The following is a 15,970-nucleotide window of genomic DNA, read 5'->3' as shown; positions in this document are numbered from 1 at the left end:
ATAGCCAAGAAGAAGGATTTGTTTAGGGCTTTCCAAAGGAAGTGATAGAAATTTTAAGAACAAAAAAGTGCTTACAGAGAGGAGTCTTTGGTACCACTGGCTGCTCAGTCTTCAGAGATGCACTGATACCAAATGAGTTTTCAGCTGTGACTTTGAAGTGGTACTCGGTTCCCTCCTTTAAGCCTTTAACAACAAGCTGAGTTTCTGTGACTCTAGAGTCCACAGTGTACCATGCATTTCTGGTTGCCTCACGTCTTTCTACAATGTATCCAATGATTTCAGAGCCCCCATTATCGGTCGATGCCTTCCAGGACACTTTGACAGAGTTAGCTTGGATCTCTTCAAAGACCAATGGTCCCTCTGGAGCGCTTGGGCGGCCAATTACCTTCACCTTTATTTGGGCTTTCTTCTTGCCCACTGCGTTTTCCAAATGGAGACCATACACTCCAGAATCACTTCTCTCTGCTCCCTTTATGACCAACTCACTGCCATCTTCAGATGAGGCAATCATGGCCTTGGTGGAGACTGTATCACCATCCTTTGACCACTTGCAGGTTGGTTGAGGTTTTCCTTTAATAGGTACAGAAAGTCTTATGACTCCTCCATGGCGGACCACGTATACATCTCTGTATTTCAAGTCCAGTTCATAATCGGGAGATTCTTAAAAAAAGAAAGAAAATGGACAAAGGTGACTTTTACTTTGGTATTATTTACCTGCACACAATCATTGTGTAAATCCTTACCCAACATCTCCTTAACAATGACTGTACCAGGAACTTCAGCAGGCTCTCCACAGCCACCAGCATTACAGGCCATGACACGGAATTTGAACTCTTCTCCTTGGGGCATGTTGGTAAGTGTGTACTCACAGATTAAAGATGGTGTAGTGTTACACTTGACCCAAGTCACACTTCCCACCTTTTGCATTTCAATCATATAACCATCAACTCTTGCATCTCCCTCATCATCTGGAGGACTCCAAGCCAGAGACACTGAAGATTTGGTGGTATCTGTGATTCTTGGATTTTGAGGAGAACCAGGTGGATCTGCAGAAAAATAGACTGTATTGTAACAGTTGTTTGTATTTTCTTATATAGTCTGTCAGGGTTTTTCTTTTACCAATGGGGTCGGTCGCCACTGCTGGTTTAGATGGCAGACTAGGCTTACTTTGTCCTCTGGGATTGATGGCAGTTATTCTGTGCTCATACTCCAGACCCTCAATAAGCTCTGTAGATCTATACCTTGTCATTGTGACAGGGTTCTTGTTGGCACGCACCCATCTATCAGATCTTACTTCTTTGCGCTCAATAATGTATCCAGAAACTTCAAGACCACCATCTTCTTCTGGTGGTTCCCAAGCCACAGTCATGCCATCACGAGACACATCAAATGTGACAGGACGCCCTGGAGGTCCAGGCACATCTATGGAAAAATCAAGGTCCATTAGTATCCTGTTTCCATAGCAACACTGATTGCTCTGTTATTCTGGAAAAAAAAAACAGACATAGCTTACTGTTCATGCTTCTGCAAGTGACAATCTCAGACTGCAAAAACTCTCCAGTGCCGTAACGATTTGTGGCAGCTACACGGAAGACATACTCCTCCCCTTCAATAAGGTTATTAAATTTAAATGTTGGGCGGCTAACAGAGTCACTGACAGGCACCCAACCAGGTCTGTGAGCATCACGCTGTTCCACTACGTATCCAGTGAGGGTAGTTCCACCATCTCTAACTGGGGGATCCCAGCTGCAGGTTACCGAGGTGCTATCAATCTCATCAAATCGGATTGGCCCACTGGGTTCGTCAGGTTTGGCTGGTGAAAAAAGAAACAGCAGTAGTGATGGCTGATCTTTACAAATTCATTGGTAGAGATGTAAGTTCAAAACCATCAAGATCATGTTGTAGATAGATATCTTTTATCAAAAACATTTTATTACAAAATTGAAATTGAAAAATACAAAAATGATATAAAAAAAATAAATGAGAAAATGTCCTCTTACACAGAATGATGACCTTGATGACCTCAGTGAGGACACCAACAGTATTCTTCACCTCCAACGTGTAGTCACCAGTGTCATCAATGGTGGTGTCAGACACTATCAGTTTGGAGAACTTTCCAGAGCTCTTGGTCTTGACACGATCAGTTATCTTGATTTTCTGATCCCCAAAGTACCAGGAACAAACAGGTGGAGGTCTGCCAATGATCGGGAGATCTAATTCCAAGGTCTTACCGGCAAGGACATTGACAACCTTTTGAGGTATACAAGAGAAGTCCACCACAGGCATCACTGTGGAGAAAAAGAGGCAGATTTGGTTAACACTGAAAGCAGAATGTGTTTTTTACCAGGATTTTAGATTTAATTATTGCAAGCCAGTTTTGCCTGTTTGGACATTGGAAGCCACAAAAAGGCAGGTTTTGCTTTTTTGTTTTAGTAAAAAAAGTATTTCAACTTTTACATTAAAAACTGAATAACTTTTACTGACAAAAATAGGATTTCAGAAAACACCACACTTTTTTTACCTCTCTGTTCTTGTATAGTGACAGGAGCAACAAGTTCTTTAGGCTCACTGGCTCCTCGGCTGTTGACAGCTTTGATTCTGAACAAGTACTGTTCCTTTTCATTTAGTTTCTCAATGGTGTGCTCAAAGTCTGTGACTTTCAGCGTTGCAACCTTCATCCACTTGTCAGTGCCAAACTTGCAAGCTTCAACGATGTAGCCCGTTAGTCTACTACCGCCATCATGCTCAGGCTTTTCCCAGCCAAGAGTAACAGAACTCTTGGTGACATCGATCATTTCCAGCTTGTGCGGAGGTAGCGGTACATCACAAACCAGGATGACGTCAGGAGTCTCACAGGGCTCCCCAACACCATAAATGTTTTCAGGTAGAACACGGAAGTAATATAGCATGCCCTCCATTAGGCCATCAATTTTATAGGATGTTTTACTGCATTTTGATGTGACTGTTTTGTATGCCCTCATGGAGGCCTCACGCCTTTCAATAATGTAGTTGTTGACAGGAGCACCTCCATCTACAGCTGGAGCTTCCCAAGAAATGGTTGCAGACTCCTTTGTGAGCTCTTTGATATTGATTGGCCCAGGTGGTCCAGGAGTATCTGAAAACAAAATTAAATTAAAATTGGAGGTCAGAATAATTTTAAATGTATTTTTGCTTTAACAGATAAAAACGATTCAGTTAAAATCAGACTAAAAAGCTGTAGGTAGAATAAACTCACCATACACCTTTACAAGGATGTGAGCTTCATGTTTTCCAGCACAGTTCTCAGCCACAACTGTGTACTTGCCAGCATCATACCGATTGACCTTGTCAATGATAAGAGTAGTTGATGTCTTAGTGACCTCAACAAAGCCTCTATTATGAAGGTCAACATCAGGCTTGCTCCAAATAACGGAAGGAGCCGGACGACCAGTAATCTTGATGTGAAAACGCAGCGATCCACCAGCACGCAAGCAAATTGTCTTCTTTAAGTCATCATGGAGTTCAAAATCAGGGGTTTCTTATGAAAAAAGGAGAAAAATAGGTATGCTGTATTATACCCTCTATCAATGAAATTAAGAGCTACTTTAAAATGGAAATACTTTCAAAAAAATGTACAAATGTTAGAAATGCAAAGACATAGATTTTTACCATGAGGCACAAAAAAAGGTTAATCACAGTTTAGAGTTGTAGGTAACATGATGTACCTACCAATTCTCTCAGCTGGCTCAGTCTCAGCACAGGGTTCACTGAAATCTCCTGTACCATTGATGTTGATGCCTGCCACTCTAAAGCAGTACTTTTTGGCTGAAGAAAGTCCAGCCAGTACGTATTCTGTAGCACGCAGGATTTTTTCATGCGCTTTTTTCCATTCTTCTGTTCCAGATTCTTTTACCTCGAGGATGTACCCAATAACATCAGCTCCTCCATCATCTACAGGTCGAGACCAGGCTAGGCTGATACTGTCAGCTTGTGTGTCAGTGATTCGAGGAATTGAGGGTGGTGCAGGGACACCTGTGAGATTAAGTGAACATCTTTTAGTTTTTAAATGAATTTAGAGATATCATTATTGTTGAGAAACACAACTAGTTAAAACAATACATTGACACAATTTTCTCAGATCCTAAAGAGAAGAGTATTTTTAGATAGTAAACAGATGGTCTTACATGTTGGCACCCTGCAGGTGACATACAAAGAGACCTCACTAGGTTCACTTTCTCCGGCTTTGTTGATGGCTGTTACTCTGAATTGGTAGATGTTGCTTTCAGTCAGACCAGACACTTTCAAAGTGGTGTCCAGGTGAGCCCCATCTCTGTTCACCTTTACCCAGCGAGCACTCTTCTTCTCACGCCTTTCAACAAGGTAATGCAGTAGTGGGCTACCGCCATCACTTTCAGGCTTCAGCCACTGAATTGTGGCAAAATCTTTTCCTGATGCCAGTATCTCTGGAGGTCCAGGGGGAGTTGGCACAGCTGAAACAGACACCAGGACAGCACTGTCATTTTTATTGCACTTTTTTCCAGTTTATATCATTGTGTTAAAAAAGACTTTTGCATTTCTTATGTGGCAACCATTTTATCACAACACATGAAATAAAACCATTTATGTCGAATGGTTAGAAGTAACACATTTTGTACTTACTAAATGTATTTTTTGCCACCACTGGCTTTGATTGGAGGTAAATTCCAGCTCCATATTTGTTGACTCCACAGACTCTGAACAGGTACTCTGTGTTCTTGAACAGGCCAGTAATGTTGCAGGTGAGCTCTTTACACCTTGCATTCATGATCACCCAGTTAAGTCTGTTGGTGTCTCGTCTCTCTACAATGTAGTGAGAGACCTCATCGCCACCATCCTCAAGAGGAGGCTTCCAGCTCAATGTGCATGACTCCTCTGTTATTTTGCTGATCTCAATGCTACCTTCACATACTCCAGGTGTATCTAAAAATAAAAAAAACAAGTGCTCAGGGAAAAAAATCGATATTCAGTATTCATCTATAATTGCTTTCTTCTAATACTATTCTTGACAATATGTTATTAAATAGACAGTAAAAGAAAAAGGCTACGTACCGAGTACTTTCACGTTCACCTCTGCAGTCTTGGTTCCACTTACATTCCTAACAGTAAGAATGTATTTTCCAGTGTCATCTCTGTCACAGAATTTGATGATGGCCATAGCCTTGGTTGGGGTGTACTGCAGGTGGTATTTCTCACATATCTCCAGTTCTCTGCTACCTTTGGACCAAAAGGCCTTAGGATCAGGTCTGCCTCCAACTGCAGCATCCAGAACTAAGTCTGAACCAGCTCGCACCATTACAGTTTCAGAGAGTAGCTTACTGTCCAACTGGGCCTTGGGTGGTTCTGATAAGAGGAATAAAAGCAACAATGCATCAGATGATAAAACATTCTGAAATTCTTATTCACATGATAGTATGGTTGTACCAGGCAGCTTACACAAGGAATACACAAGTTTAACCTTTTTTTAGTCTAAAGATAGCAGTTCATGAGGCTTCAAACTCGCCAGTTTTAAGTTCACTTAACCAGCACTAGTCTTTGCTGGGAAGGCTACAAACAACTCTGTTAGAACTGACCGACAGTTAAAGTGAGTGTGCAAAAATCGAACGAAATTCGGGCTTCAGCTGCACAAAAACATGCAAAATTGAGTTTTCCGACTTGGGTGCACATCTTACCAAAATCTGTCTTGCACTGGACAGACCCAGTTGAGTCAGAAGGTGTGCTAAAGACTTGGTTAGCATTCTTGGCAATGATTCTGAACTCATACGGCTCTCCCTCTCCCAGGGCGGTAACGGTGAAAAAGTTGTCCGTTACGTTTGTGTAATTACACTTTAACCAGCGGCCCTCACCAGTCAAAGTGTATGGTTTACGTTCAATTATGTAGCCCACAATGGGACTGCCGCCATCATTCAATGGGGGTGACCATTTGAGGGAAACAGTGGTTCTAGTAACCTTTGTGACTTCTGGCTTGCTTGGTGGATCTAAACATCAGAACAAAATGTTTAGTCAGTCATTGTTATTCAACACAACATCTGTTAAATAATTAAATAATTTTTAAAATAAATAATTTGATGCTCACCAACTGGATTTTGAGCTACTGCTCCTTTAGAGGCTTCACTGGCTTTACTTAAACCAGCACTGTTCATAGCATAAACTCTAAACTGGTATTCCAGACCTTCAACTAGACCTTCTGCCTTGTAGTAGCACTCAAAGCATGGAATCTTGTTGTCCCTAACCCACAGGATATTGTTCCTCTCTTTTTTCTCAATCCAATAGCCTGTCACCTTGCTGCCACCATCGTGGTAGGGTTCCTCCCATTTCAGTGTCATTGTGCTAGCTGTAACATTGCAGACTGTGGGTTTTGTTGGGGAGCCTGGTGGGGCTGAATTAAAAAAGCAAACATTTTTTTGACATTGTAAATGCCTTATCCACAAATCTCAATTTTTCTTTTATTATTTCATATCATTGTCATGCATAAAAATAGAAAAAATATAACTTTTTTTTTTACAATCGAATACTTACAGAAAGGATGTTCTGCAACGATAGTCTCGGACTCAGTGGGCTTGCTGACACCAAGTCTGTTTTCAGCAGAGACTCTGAATGTGTACTGCATGTACTTGGTCAGGTGACCGATGTGAAGAGAAGTGCGCTTCACACTGGAATTGATTAGCTGCCATGCCGTGGAACCAGATTCACGCTTTTCTACTATGTAGTTGGTGATATCCATGCCACCATCATCCTCAGGTGGTTGCCAGTTAATTACACATGACTCAGAGGTGATGGATGATATTTCAATTGGTCCAGTTGGAGGACTTGGTCTGCCTGTGACGTTAACTGCAACAACAAAGGTCCTTGTTCCTGCAGCATTTTCCAGAGTAAGGTAGTATTTACCACCATCACCTCTCATGGCCTCTCTGACGGAGATGCTAGTTCTATCCTTTGTGACTTTAATGGTGACTCTGTCGGAGCTCTTTAGCCTCATCTCCTCTAACTTCCAGGTAACCTTAGGAGTGGGTCTTCCACTTATAGGAACGTCAATGATAAAGGTTTTACCAGAATTGCACGTGATAAGTTGGTTTGCTATATCACTTAAGTCAGCAGCAGGTTCAATGTGAGGCTCTTTGACAAGGACAGGAGCCACAGTCTCCTTCGGCTTACTGTAACCAGCTTCATTTTTTGCTTTCACGCAGAAGTCATATTCTTCACCTTTGTTGAGCTTCTCCACTACATACATAAGATTTTTTGTGTTACCAACCACTACCCATTTGTCTGTACCTTTTGGCCTGGCCTCAATGGTGTAACACTGGATTCGACTGCCACCATCATGCTCTGGTTTCAGCCAGCCAAGTGAAACAGAGCTGTCTGTAGTGTCGAGAATCTCCAATTTTTTGGGAGATGCTGGTTCTGCAGTGGCAGTAACTGGGTCAGGAAGCTCGAAGGCCTCCCCTACACCATGCTGGTTTTCAGCGGACACTCGGAAAAAGTATGGTACACCCTCAAGGAGGTCCTGAACCATTAGTAAATGCTGAGTGCACTTGGCACCACACTGTTGCCAAGTGCGGCGGCTGGCTTCACGCCTCTCAACAATATAGTGATATATACGGCTCCCACCATCATTGAGAGGCGGCTTCCAGACTAGTGTGACAGAGCCTCTAGATACCTCTTTGAAAGCTACAGCCTGAGGAGGTCCAGGAGTGTCCATTACTTTCACAACAAATGTCAGGGATTTGCTGCCACTGGCATTTTCCAGATTAACAGTGTATTTGCCTGTATCATTTCTTGAGCAGTTTTCAATACTTAAGGAACTGTATTTATCAGTAGTTGTGATCTCTGACATCGCACCTATCTCTCCTTCCTCCTTTAACCAGGTACAAGTTGGAATGGGCTGTCCTCTAAAGTGGATACCAAGACATACTGATCCTCCAGCCTTGAGAATGTGTGTCTGCTTAAATGTGGCATCAATATCCACCTGTGGTGGTGTCAACCTATCAATGGCCTGAGCATGTTCTGGTGTCTCTTGGTCTTCTCCTCTACCAATATGGTTAACGGCTGCAACGCGGAATTTGTACTCAGCTCCTGTTTGCAAACCAGTTACTTTGTAATTTGTTTCTGCTACAAGCTCTTCATTTACTCTCTTCCATTCAGTCTCCTCCCCTTTAATCATCTCAATAATGTAGCCAAGGATCTCCATCCCTCCATCATCCACAGGCTTGGTCCACTCCAAGCTAATGGAGGTGTTCGTAGAGTCTGACACACAGACCACAGATGGGGCACAGGGAATATCTTTTGGCTCAGCTGCTTTGATAGGTATGGAGATGTTGCTAGGTGCACCAACTCCGGCATCATTAACAGCCATAACACGGAACTCATATTCCACATCTTCAGTCAGGTTTGTCACCTTGTGAGCACATTCAATGATAGGCTTTTTGGTAAGGACTTTGTAGAATCGCAATGTTTTCTTTTCTCGTTTTTCAAGAATGTAAGACTTGACAGGATTTCCTCCATCAGACGTTGGAGGAGTCCAGGATAGGGTGATGCTTTCACCTGTCACCTCAGTGGCATCAGGAGTTCCTGGAGCATCAGGAGTTGCTATGAAAACCAAATAGATCATTTAGTGTCCAAATGAACTAGTAATGGAGATAAAATATCTGTTAAAAATAATATGGAAATTATAAATTGAACTGTTTTTACTTACTGTACTGCATTTGTGCAATGATGGGAATAGATTCCAAAGGTCTGCCAACACCAAACTTGTTAACAGCAGAGACCCTGAACTGGTACTCATTGGTTTTAATGAGTTTAGTTGCATTAAAGATGCATTCCGTACATTCATTTGTTACTAAGGCCCAAGAGATCTTGGCAGTCTCTCTTTTCTCAATAATGTAATGTAAAATTTCTGAACAACCATCATTCTCTGGTGGGTTCCAAGACAGAGTGCACTTGCCCTCAGAAATATTACTAAAGATGATGGGTCCTACTGGCTCTCCAGGAGTGTCTGTATCAGAAATGTAAGCAACAAAAAAATGTTACAAGCAATAGAAACCTGATTTAGAGCTTAAATACACTTATATTACTATTTATACATACATATATATATGATGGTCCCTCACTATATCGTTCACCTTACGCGGTCTCACTGTTTTTCTCTGCAATTATACATGCTTTTTTGTTTTTTCAGCTGATCTCTGCGTCATGAATGGCTGTTGACATTATCAATCAATCTCCTCTGTGCCATGACAAATTTGCACTACAGAATGCTTTCAGTTTGTCGAATATACCTAAATCTTTGATCGTGAGCAGATCTTTGTTTTACTGTAATTCTATGATACTACTGGACTTGTGTTTCTACTAACGTTTGAACCTTAAGAGTTAAAACAGGAAAGAAAAGTCTAAAAATGTTCATGTCTGCCTAAAAACGTGTTTAAAGTTTTAAGTGAGGGGGTTTTACAACTTTATAACATCTATATTCATACCTCACAGATTTCTCCTATTAATTGTTATTATTAAACATCCATCCTGCAATATACGAGGGACCAGTATATATATTTTACTCATATAAACTGTGTACCTTGGACTTGGACAAGAATGCTTTCCTTCTTGGTACCAGATCCGTTGGTAGCCTCTATTGTGTAAAGGCCACGATATGTACGATCTGCATCCCTGACAAATAGGGTGCTTGATCCAGGAATGTTAGTGATGTCCATCATCTTTTTGGTAATCTCTACATCATCTTTGTACCAAATTACCTTTGGTACTGGTCGCCCTGTGACAGTCACCTTGAGTTTGAGGTTTTCACCTGCTTTGACACTCAAACCCTCAAAGTACTCTGGGCCAAACTCAATATTTGGAGAGGCTGATTTCAAGAAAAGTTCACAAAAATGTACAAAATTTTAATTAGCAGGGTTATTCTCATGGATTTATCATTAAGTTTTATTATCTACCTAACAAGATATCTGTCAATACTTACCATTTTCACTTCTTACAACAATCAGGCCAGAAGAATTGGATGGAGGACTTATAACCCCAATGGCATTTCTTGCAATTACCCTGAACTCATATCGTTCATTTGTTGTCAGACCAGTAACTGTGTGCTGACAGTCATGCACATCAGTCAAATTTGCCTTGAACCAACGACCTTTTCCTTGACGTTTCTCAATGCTGTAACTTGTAATCTTGCTACCACCATCGCGTTTAGGTGCATCCCATTTTAACGTCACAGAGTCACTGGTCACATCAATGTAGTCAGGCTGGCCAGGGGGATCTAAAAAAAAAAAACCCAAGTCATTTTAATATGTTAAAGACTAACACAATTTACTTAAAAAAATACAAAGACGTTTGAATGTGTCAAGGAAAAACTGCTGTGCAAAATTCTAAATCCACACTCACCAACAGGACTGACAGCCATTGTTGGCTTGCTCTCATCGCCCATTCTGCTGAAGCCAGCATCGTTCTGAGCATACACTCTGAAGGAGTACTCGAGCCCTTCAATCAGTTCCAAGATCCTGTAGTCGTTTTCTTTAATCAGGACTGTGTTCACCTTTTGCCACATGATGCTGTTTTTTTCTTTCTTCTCCACATGGTATCCTTGGATGGGGGTTCCACCATCATAGATTGGTTTCTCCCACTGGATGGTCATGCCATCATTGGTGACATTATATACTATGGGCTTGCCTGGTGGGCCTGGGGGCCTAAACTGGTGTTTGGCAATAACCATCTGTGAGACCAGAGGCTCACTGACACCATACCTGTTTTCAGCACAGACTCTAAACTGGTACTGAACTCCTTTAATTAGGTTGGGGATCCTGAACTGAGTTCCTTCCACACTAGAGCAGGCCATTTTCCAGTCAGACTTGGAGGTATCACGCTTCTCAACTGCATAGCAAGTGATGTCTCCACCACCATCATCATTGGGTTCATCCCAGGAGATCATGATGCTCTCTGCTCTGACTTCATCCAAACGTATAGGTCCAACAGGCTTCGATGGTGGGCCAAGTGTGACAACAAAAATGTGGAAGGATTTCCTGTTAATCTTGTTGTCAAGGGTTAGCGTGTATTTTCCCTCGTTTTCCTTCTTAATATTCTTAATCATTATAGTGGCTTTGTTTTCTGTTGTCTTAAAGCGCACTTGGTCGCTCTCCTTCAGAGGTAAACTGTCTTTCAACCATGAAGCAGAAGGTCTAGGCTTTCCTTTGTATGGTAGCTCAATGTGTAGATTATGACCAAGACGAATATTGATTGTGCCATTTGGGTATTCTGAAAGGTCTGCTTCTGGAGTGATAATGTAATCGATGACTTTAATAGGCCCAACCTCAACAAAGTCACCCTGTCCTTTCTCATTCCTAGCTGCAACTCTGAAAAACATTTCAGAATGCTCTTTGAGCTTCTTGACTTCAAGCTCACATTGTCTGCTGGTCCCTCCCAATGACCATTCCTCATCTTTCATCTTCTTCTCAATAACATAATCAGAGATTATGCTGCCCCCATCATAATCGGGTTTAAGCCACTGCAAAGTAACAGAAGTCTTGGAGGAGTCTTTCATAGAGACTTCCTTGACTGGTCCTGGAGTCTCTGTAGCCTTGACAGGCTCACGTGTATCACATGGGTCACCGACGCCATTCTCATTTTCTGCTAACACACGGAAGAAGTAAGATGTTTTTTCTGACAGATCTTCAATGGTGTATGTTGTTTCTGTGCATTTGTTGGTCACTGCAGAGTATGATCTCTTGGAAGAGTCTCTCTTTTCAACAATGTAGTTTGTAATATCAGCACCACCGTCTAAGAGAGGTCGTTCCCAGACCAGAGTGACCTTTCCACGGGAGACATCTTTCAGGACCAAATTCCTGCACTGAGCAGGTGTGTCCTGGACCTTTACAGAGAGAGTCAGCGTCTTTGGCTCTCCCACACCATTCTGTATCTTAACTGTGTATTTTCCAGTGTCAAGGCGGGTAACATCACGCATAACAAGCACTGTGGTTGAATCTGAATGGTGGAACTCGTATTTGGGGTTGCAATCTATGCATTCTTCTTCTTTACTCCAGGAAGCAATAGGAGCAGGTCTTCCCTTCAGAGGAACGCAGAGCTCAACGTCTTTTCCAGCTTTTACAATGTAGTGTGTTCTCATGGCAACATCTGAGTCGACCTGAGCCTCCTCTGTGAACAACATAAAAATACACAGTTTTGGGAATTGCTACAAAACTGTAGTTACAGGGCTATAAACTTTTCATTATGTTACAAGAACTAGATTTACCTAAGATGTCCTTTGCTTGCACTGCTTCAGTCATCTCTAAGGGTTCTCCACGACCAGCAGAATTAACAGCAGAAACTCTGAAGAAGTAGTTTACATTTGGCTGTAGTTGGTGAACAGTATACTCTGTAGTCTTCACCTCCCCCTTAGAAGTAATCATCTCCCACTCCTGCTGTCCTTCAACAAGCTTTTCCACCATGTAGCTAGTGATCTCACTTCCTCCATCCCATTCTGGTTTGGACCAACCCAGGGTAATGGATGTCTTGGTGGAGTCCAACCACCTCAGTTTACAGGGCTCATATGGTGGATCTGTGAATAGAATATTGGTTACAGAGGCAGGTGGATTCAGGCAAATGCACCAACTGTTAATTTGAGAGAGCTTACCAACTGGGTCTGCAGCCTTATAATAGTCTGATGCATCAGAGAACGGCCCCTCACCAGCTTTGTTAATAGCACAAACACGATACTGGTACTCATTGCCTTCTGTTAGGTGGTACACACTCTGTTTCGTGTCAGCGATGGGATCTTTGTAGACTCTGATCCAGCGCAGACTTTTTTTGTCTCGTCTCTCGAGATAGTAGCCAGTTACTGTGCTACCGCCATCTACACCTGGTTTGTCCCATTCTACCAACATTGTAGACTTGGTGATGGTCGTCACTTCAGGTGTACGAGGCTGGCCAGGAGTTACTTAAAAAACAAAAGACAATATTTATTTTTTACAAAAACAATAAAATAATTAGTCATTCTGTCTAAAGATATAAGCACTTAATGTGCAATGAAAATAGTCCGACAGGGTATTTCATTAAAATGAATAAAAATAGATAGTAATCAAAGAAAACATGTCACTCTGCTACAGTAATACTTACCAAAAGCATTCTTAGCAATGACTGGTTCTGACTCTAGAGGTTCTCCAACTCCAAACTTGTTAACACCCATAACACGGAACACATACTCATTGCCACGCACAAGCTTGCCAACAGTGATGTGCGTCTGCTCGTGCTTATCAGAAACTGTTGACCAGACCACTCTGCTGGTTTCCCGTCTCTCGACAATGTAGTGTGTCACTTTTGAACCTCCTTGGTCAGATTCAGGAACAGGTTCCCAACTAAAGATGATCATTTCTGCTGTGATTAAGTTATAGTTAATGATACCTGCCGGAGGTCCAGGTTTGTCTAAGAGGGAGCAAGAGAACAAAAAGGTAAATTCCATAAACATAAGTGAAGGTTTCTTTTTAAAGCTTAACAGCTTCATTCAAACAAATTAGAATTTCAAATTTCGTAATACCAATGATTTCAATCCTGATGGTGGCTGATGCTGATCCGAAAACATTTTTAATCTTTATTTCATATGAGCCTGTGTCAAAGCGTGTTGCATCTTTAATTAGAACAGCAGAGGAGTCCGTTGTGCTTTCCACAGACACAGTAGAGCTCGTCACCAGCTCCTTCCCATCCTTAAGCCATGCGATAGTTGGCAAAGGTTTAGCAATTATTCCTACTCTGAGTTTAACTGAGGATCCAGCCTTGTAATGAACCACATCCAAATACTCAGGGGGAAGATCAATAGCTGGAGTACCTGTAAGACAGATTTGTTTTTCAAAATAAAGTGAAAAATACCAAAAATAAACAAAACATGTATGTATTATATAGACGTGAGTAGCTCACCGCAAGCATCAACACATGTGACAGGCCCAGCAATAAGAGATGGGTTACTGACTGATCCAACAGCATTTTTTGCAAATACTCTAAATTCATATGATTCATCCTGACTTAATCCAGATACGGTAAAGCCGAGTTCAATGATGTTTGTAAAGTTGGCCTTCACCCATCTGCCATTAGAAGCTTCCCTCCTCTCCAAACTGTAGCCAGTTATCTTGCTGCCACCATCATATGGAGGCCTTTGCCAGACCAAACTCACTGAATTCTTGGTCACCTCTGTGATTCGAACATTTGCTGGGGGCTCTGTTGAGGTGAAGTAAAAAACAATATATATATATATATATATAAATATTTTTATTAAGACATAATATTTTAATTCTGACAGAACCTTAGTTCTTAGTGGAACATTTTCTTTTCATTTGATACTATCATTGCTTTAAAAAGTTCTCCATAATCTCAGTCTCCTTATAATATATCAGCATCTATTAACTTTGATAAAAACTGCAATATAAAGTATAACACAAAATCTGAAAAAAACTTTCAGCATTTCTCTTTTTATTACTTTATGCAATTCTTCAGGGTATCTTAGATCAATAGATGCTCTAAAGATGCTCAGAGTTTTTTTTGATCAGGTTTTCTTTCAAACTTACCACAGGCATCAATAGCAAGCACCTCCTCTGAGGTTTTGCTCAGTTTTCCAATGCCAGCAGCATTTTCAGCTGCAACTTTGAACTCATAGATAAGTCCAGGGCAGATGTTTGTAACCCGCCATTGGTTTCCTGGAATTGCTGTTTTGTTGATCTTTTGCCAGAGAATGCTACTTCTCTCTTTCATCTGTAGGTGATATCCGATCACAGGACTTCCACCATCATTGACTGGTTCATTCCAGCAGACTGTAAGGCTGTCTCTAGATACATGGCTAACCCATGGTGTAGATGGAGGTCCAGATGTTGCTGTAAATTATGATATCCATGTTATTGCTAGTCAAAAAAGATTGTTCAGAAGCTTTAAAAAATGCACTTAAGAGACTTACTGTAAGGAAGCTTGATCATGACTGGTTTACTGTCAATGTGGTCACCGGCCCCAAAGCGATTCTCAGCTTTGATTCTAAACTGATATTCTTCCCCCTTGGTTAGCTTTGTCACTTTGATGGAGTTTCTAGCAACACTCTTTGATACTTCTGTCCAAGAAGGAGTGCTTGTTTCACGTTTTAAAACAATGTAATTGGTTACAGGACTGCCTCCATCATAGTCTGGAGGATCCCATTTTAGACAAACTGTGGTTTCTCCTACTTCCCCAATCTGAACTGGACCAATGGGAGGTCCAGGTTTGGACAGAACAACAAAAATAATAAAGATTTTGGAGGTACCGGCTATGTTTGAAGCTGTAATTTCATACTTGCCAGCATCACTAGAAATACTTTCATTAAAAGTGATTATTAAGCTATCTGGAGTTACTTCTGTTAAAAGCCTCTTAGATGCCTTGATGACGATGTTATTTTTGGACACAGTGACTTTTGGCATGGGCTTTCCTCTAAGAGGAATGTCAAATGTCAGATTGGATCCTGCTCTGACATAAACTGTATTCTTGGGGTAGTTTTTCATATCAAACTCAGGAGCCTCTGTTGAAAAATTAGGACAAGACAATATAAAGTGAAAAAAACTAACAATCAGTACTAATGTTAATTTTTATAAACAGACTTTTTTTTAAATATACAAAACAAAAAATCTTATGACATTTAAAGTGGGGGAAAAACAAGTGTTTGTGTCACAGATTCTGCAAGTTGTCCCATTTAAAAAGACGAGAGGTCAGTAATGTTTATGATGTAAGTACACTTGGAGTGTGAGAGAAGGAATGTAAAAAAAACCGCCAGCATATCACATATGATTTTTTAAGGATTTTTATGCAATATGATGCTGAAAATAAGAGTTTAGCTTCTACGAGCAAGCATGACTTCTAGACCTCACAGCCCTTTGACAACTTGCTTAAGAAGCTCTTCTTATACTCCACTCAATGCTTGTTTTACAGGCATGACAATGATCTCAGTGTTGTTCAATAA

The 15,970-nt window shown here is 41.2% G+C and overlaps 1 protein-coding gene across 1 annotated transcript in view; it reads right to left on the bottom strand.

The window, feature by feature from the left end:
* LOC101159719 (titin) overlaps positions 1–15,970 on the bottom strand; it is a 171,804-nt gene that overhangs the window by 9,777 nt on the left and 146,057 nt on the right. Inside the window, exons 187-211 of the mRNA XM_078939058.1 lie at positions 14,945–15,532; positions 14,562–14,864; positions 13,918–14,214; positions 13,541–13,828; positions 13,123–13,428; positions 12,641–12,943; positions 12,260–12,565; positions 10,399–12,162; positions 9,980–10,273; positions 9,581–9,865; positions 8,708–9,007; positions 6,535–8,601; positions 6,092–6,394; positions 5,688–5,993; positions 5,068–5,358; positions 4,639–4,938; positions 4,164–4,469; positions 3,709–4,011; positions 3,236–3,517; positions 2,522–3,115; positions 2,001–2,288; positions 1,514–1,813; positions 1,120–1,422; positions 744–1,046; positions 76–660 (exon numbers count right to left, since the gene is read on the bottom strand). Coding sequence (XP_078795184.1) covers positions 76–660; positions 744–1,046; positions 1,120–1,422; positions 1,514–1,813; positions 2,001–2,288; positions 2,522–3,115; positions 3,236–3,517; positions 3,709–4,011; positions 4,164–4,469; positions 4,639–4,938; positions 5,068–5,358; positions 5,688–5,993; positions 6,092–6,394; positions 6,535–8,601; positions 8,708–9,007; positions 9,581–9,865; positions 9,980–10,273; positions 10,399–12,162; positions 12,260–12,565; positions 12,641–12,943; positions 13,123–13,428; positions 13,541–13,828; positions 13,918–14,214; positions 14,562–14,864; positions 14,945–15,532 — 11,565 coding nt within the window. The remainder of the gene's footprint in view (positions 1–75; positions 661–743; positions 1,047–1,119; positions 1,423–1,513; positions 1,814–2,000; positions 2,289–2,521; positions 3,116–3,235; positions 3,518–3,708; positions 4,012–4,163; positions 4,470–4,638; positions 4,939–5,067; positions 5,359–5,687; positions 5,994–6,091; positions 6,395–6,534; positions 8,602–8,707; positions 9,008–9,580; positions 9,866–9,979; positions 10,274–10,398; positions 12,163–12,259; positions 12,566–12,640; positions 12,944–13,122; positions 13,429–13,540; positions 13,829–13,917; positions 14,215–14,561; positions 14,865–14,944; positions 15,533–15,970) is intronic.

Source organism: Oryzias latipes, chromosome 21, assembly GCF_053564925.1.
Source record: "Oryzias latipes strain Hd-rR chromosome 21, Olatipes_Hd-rR_3.1".
Classification (NCBI taxonomy): Eukaryota; Metazoa; Chordata; class Actinopteri; order Beloniformes; family Adrianichthyidae; genus Oryzias; species Oryzias latipes.
The sequence above is the reverse complement of the archived record's forward strand: the minus strand, read 5'-3'. Positions and strand labels throughout refer to the sequence as shown.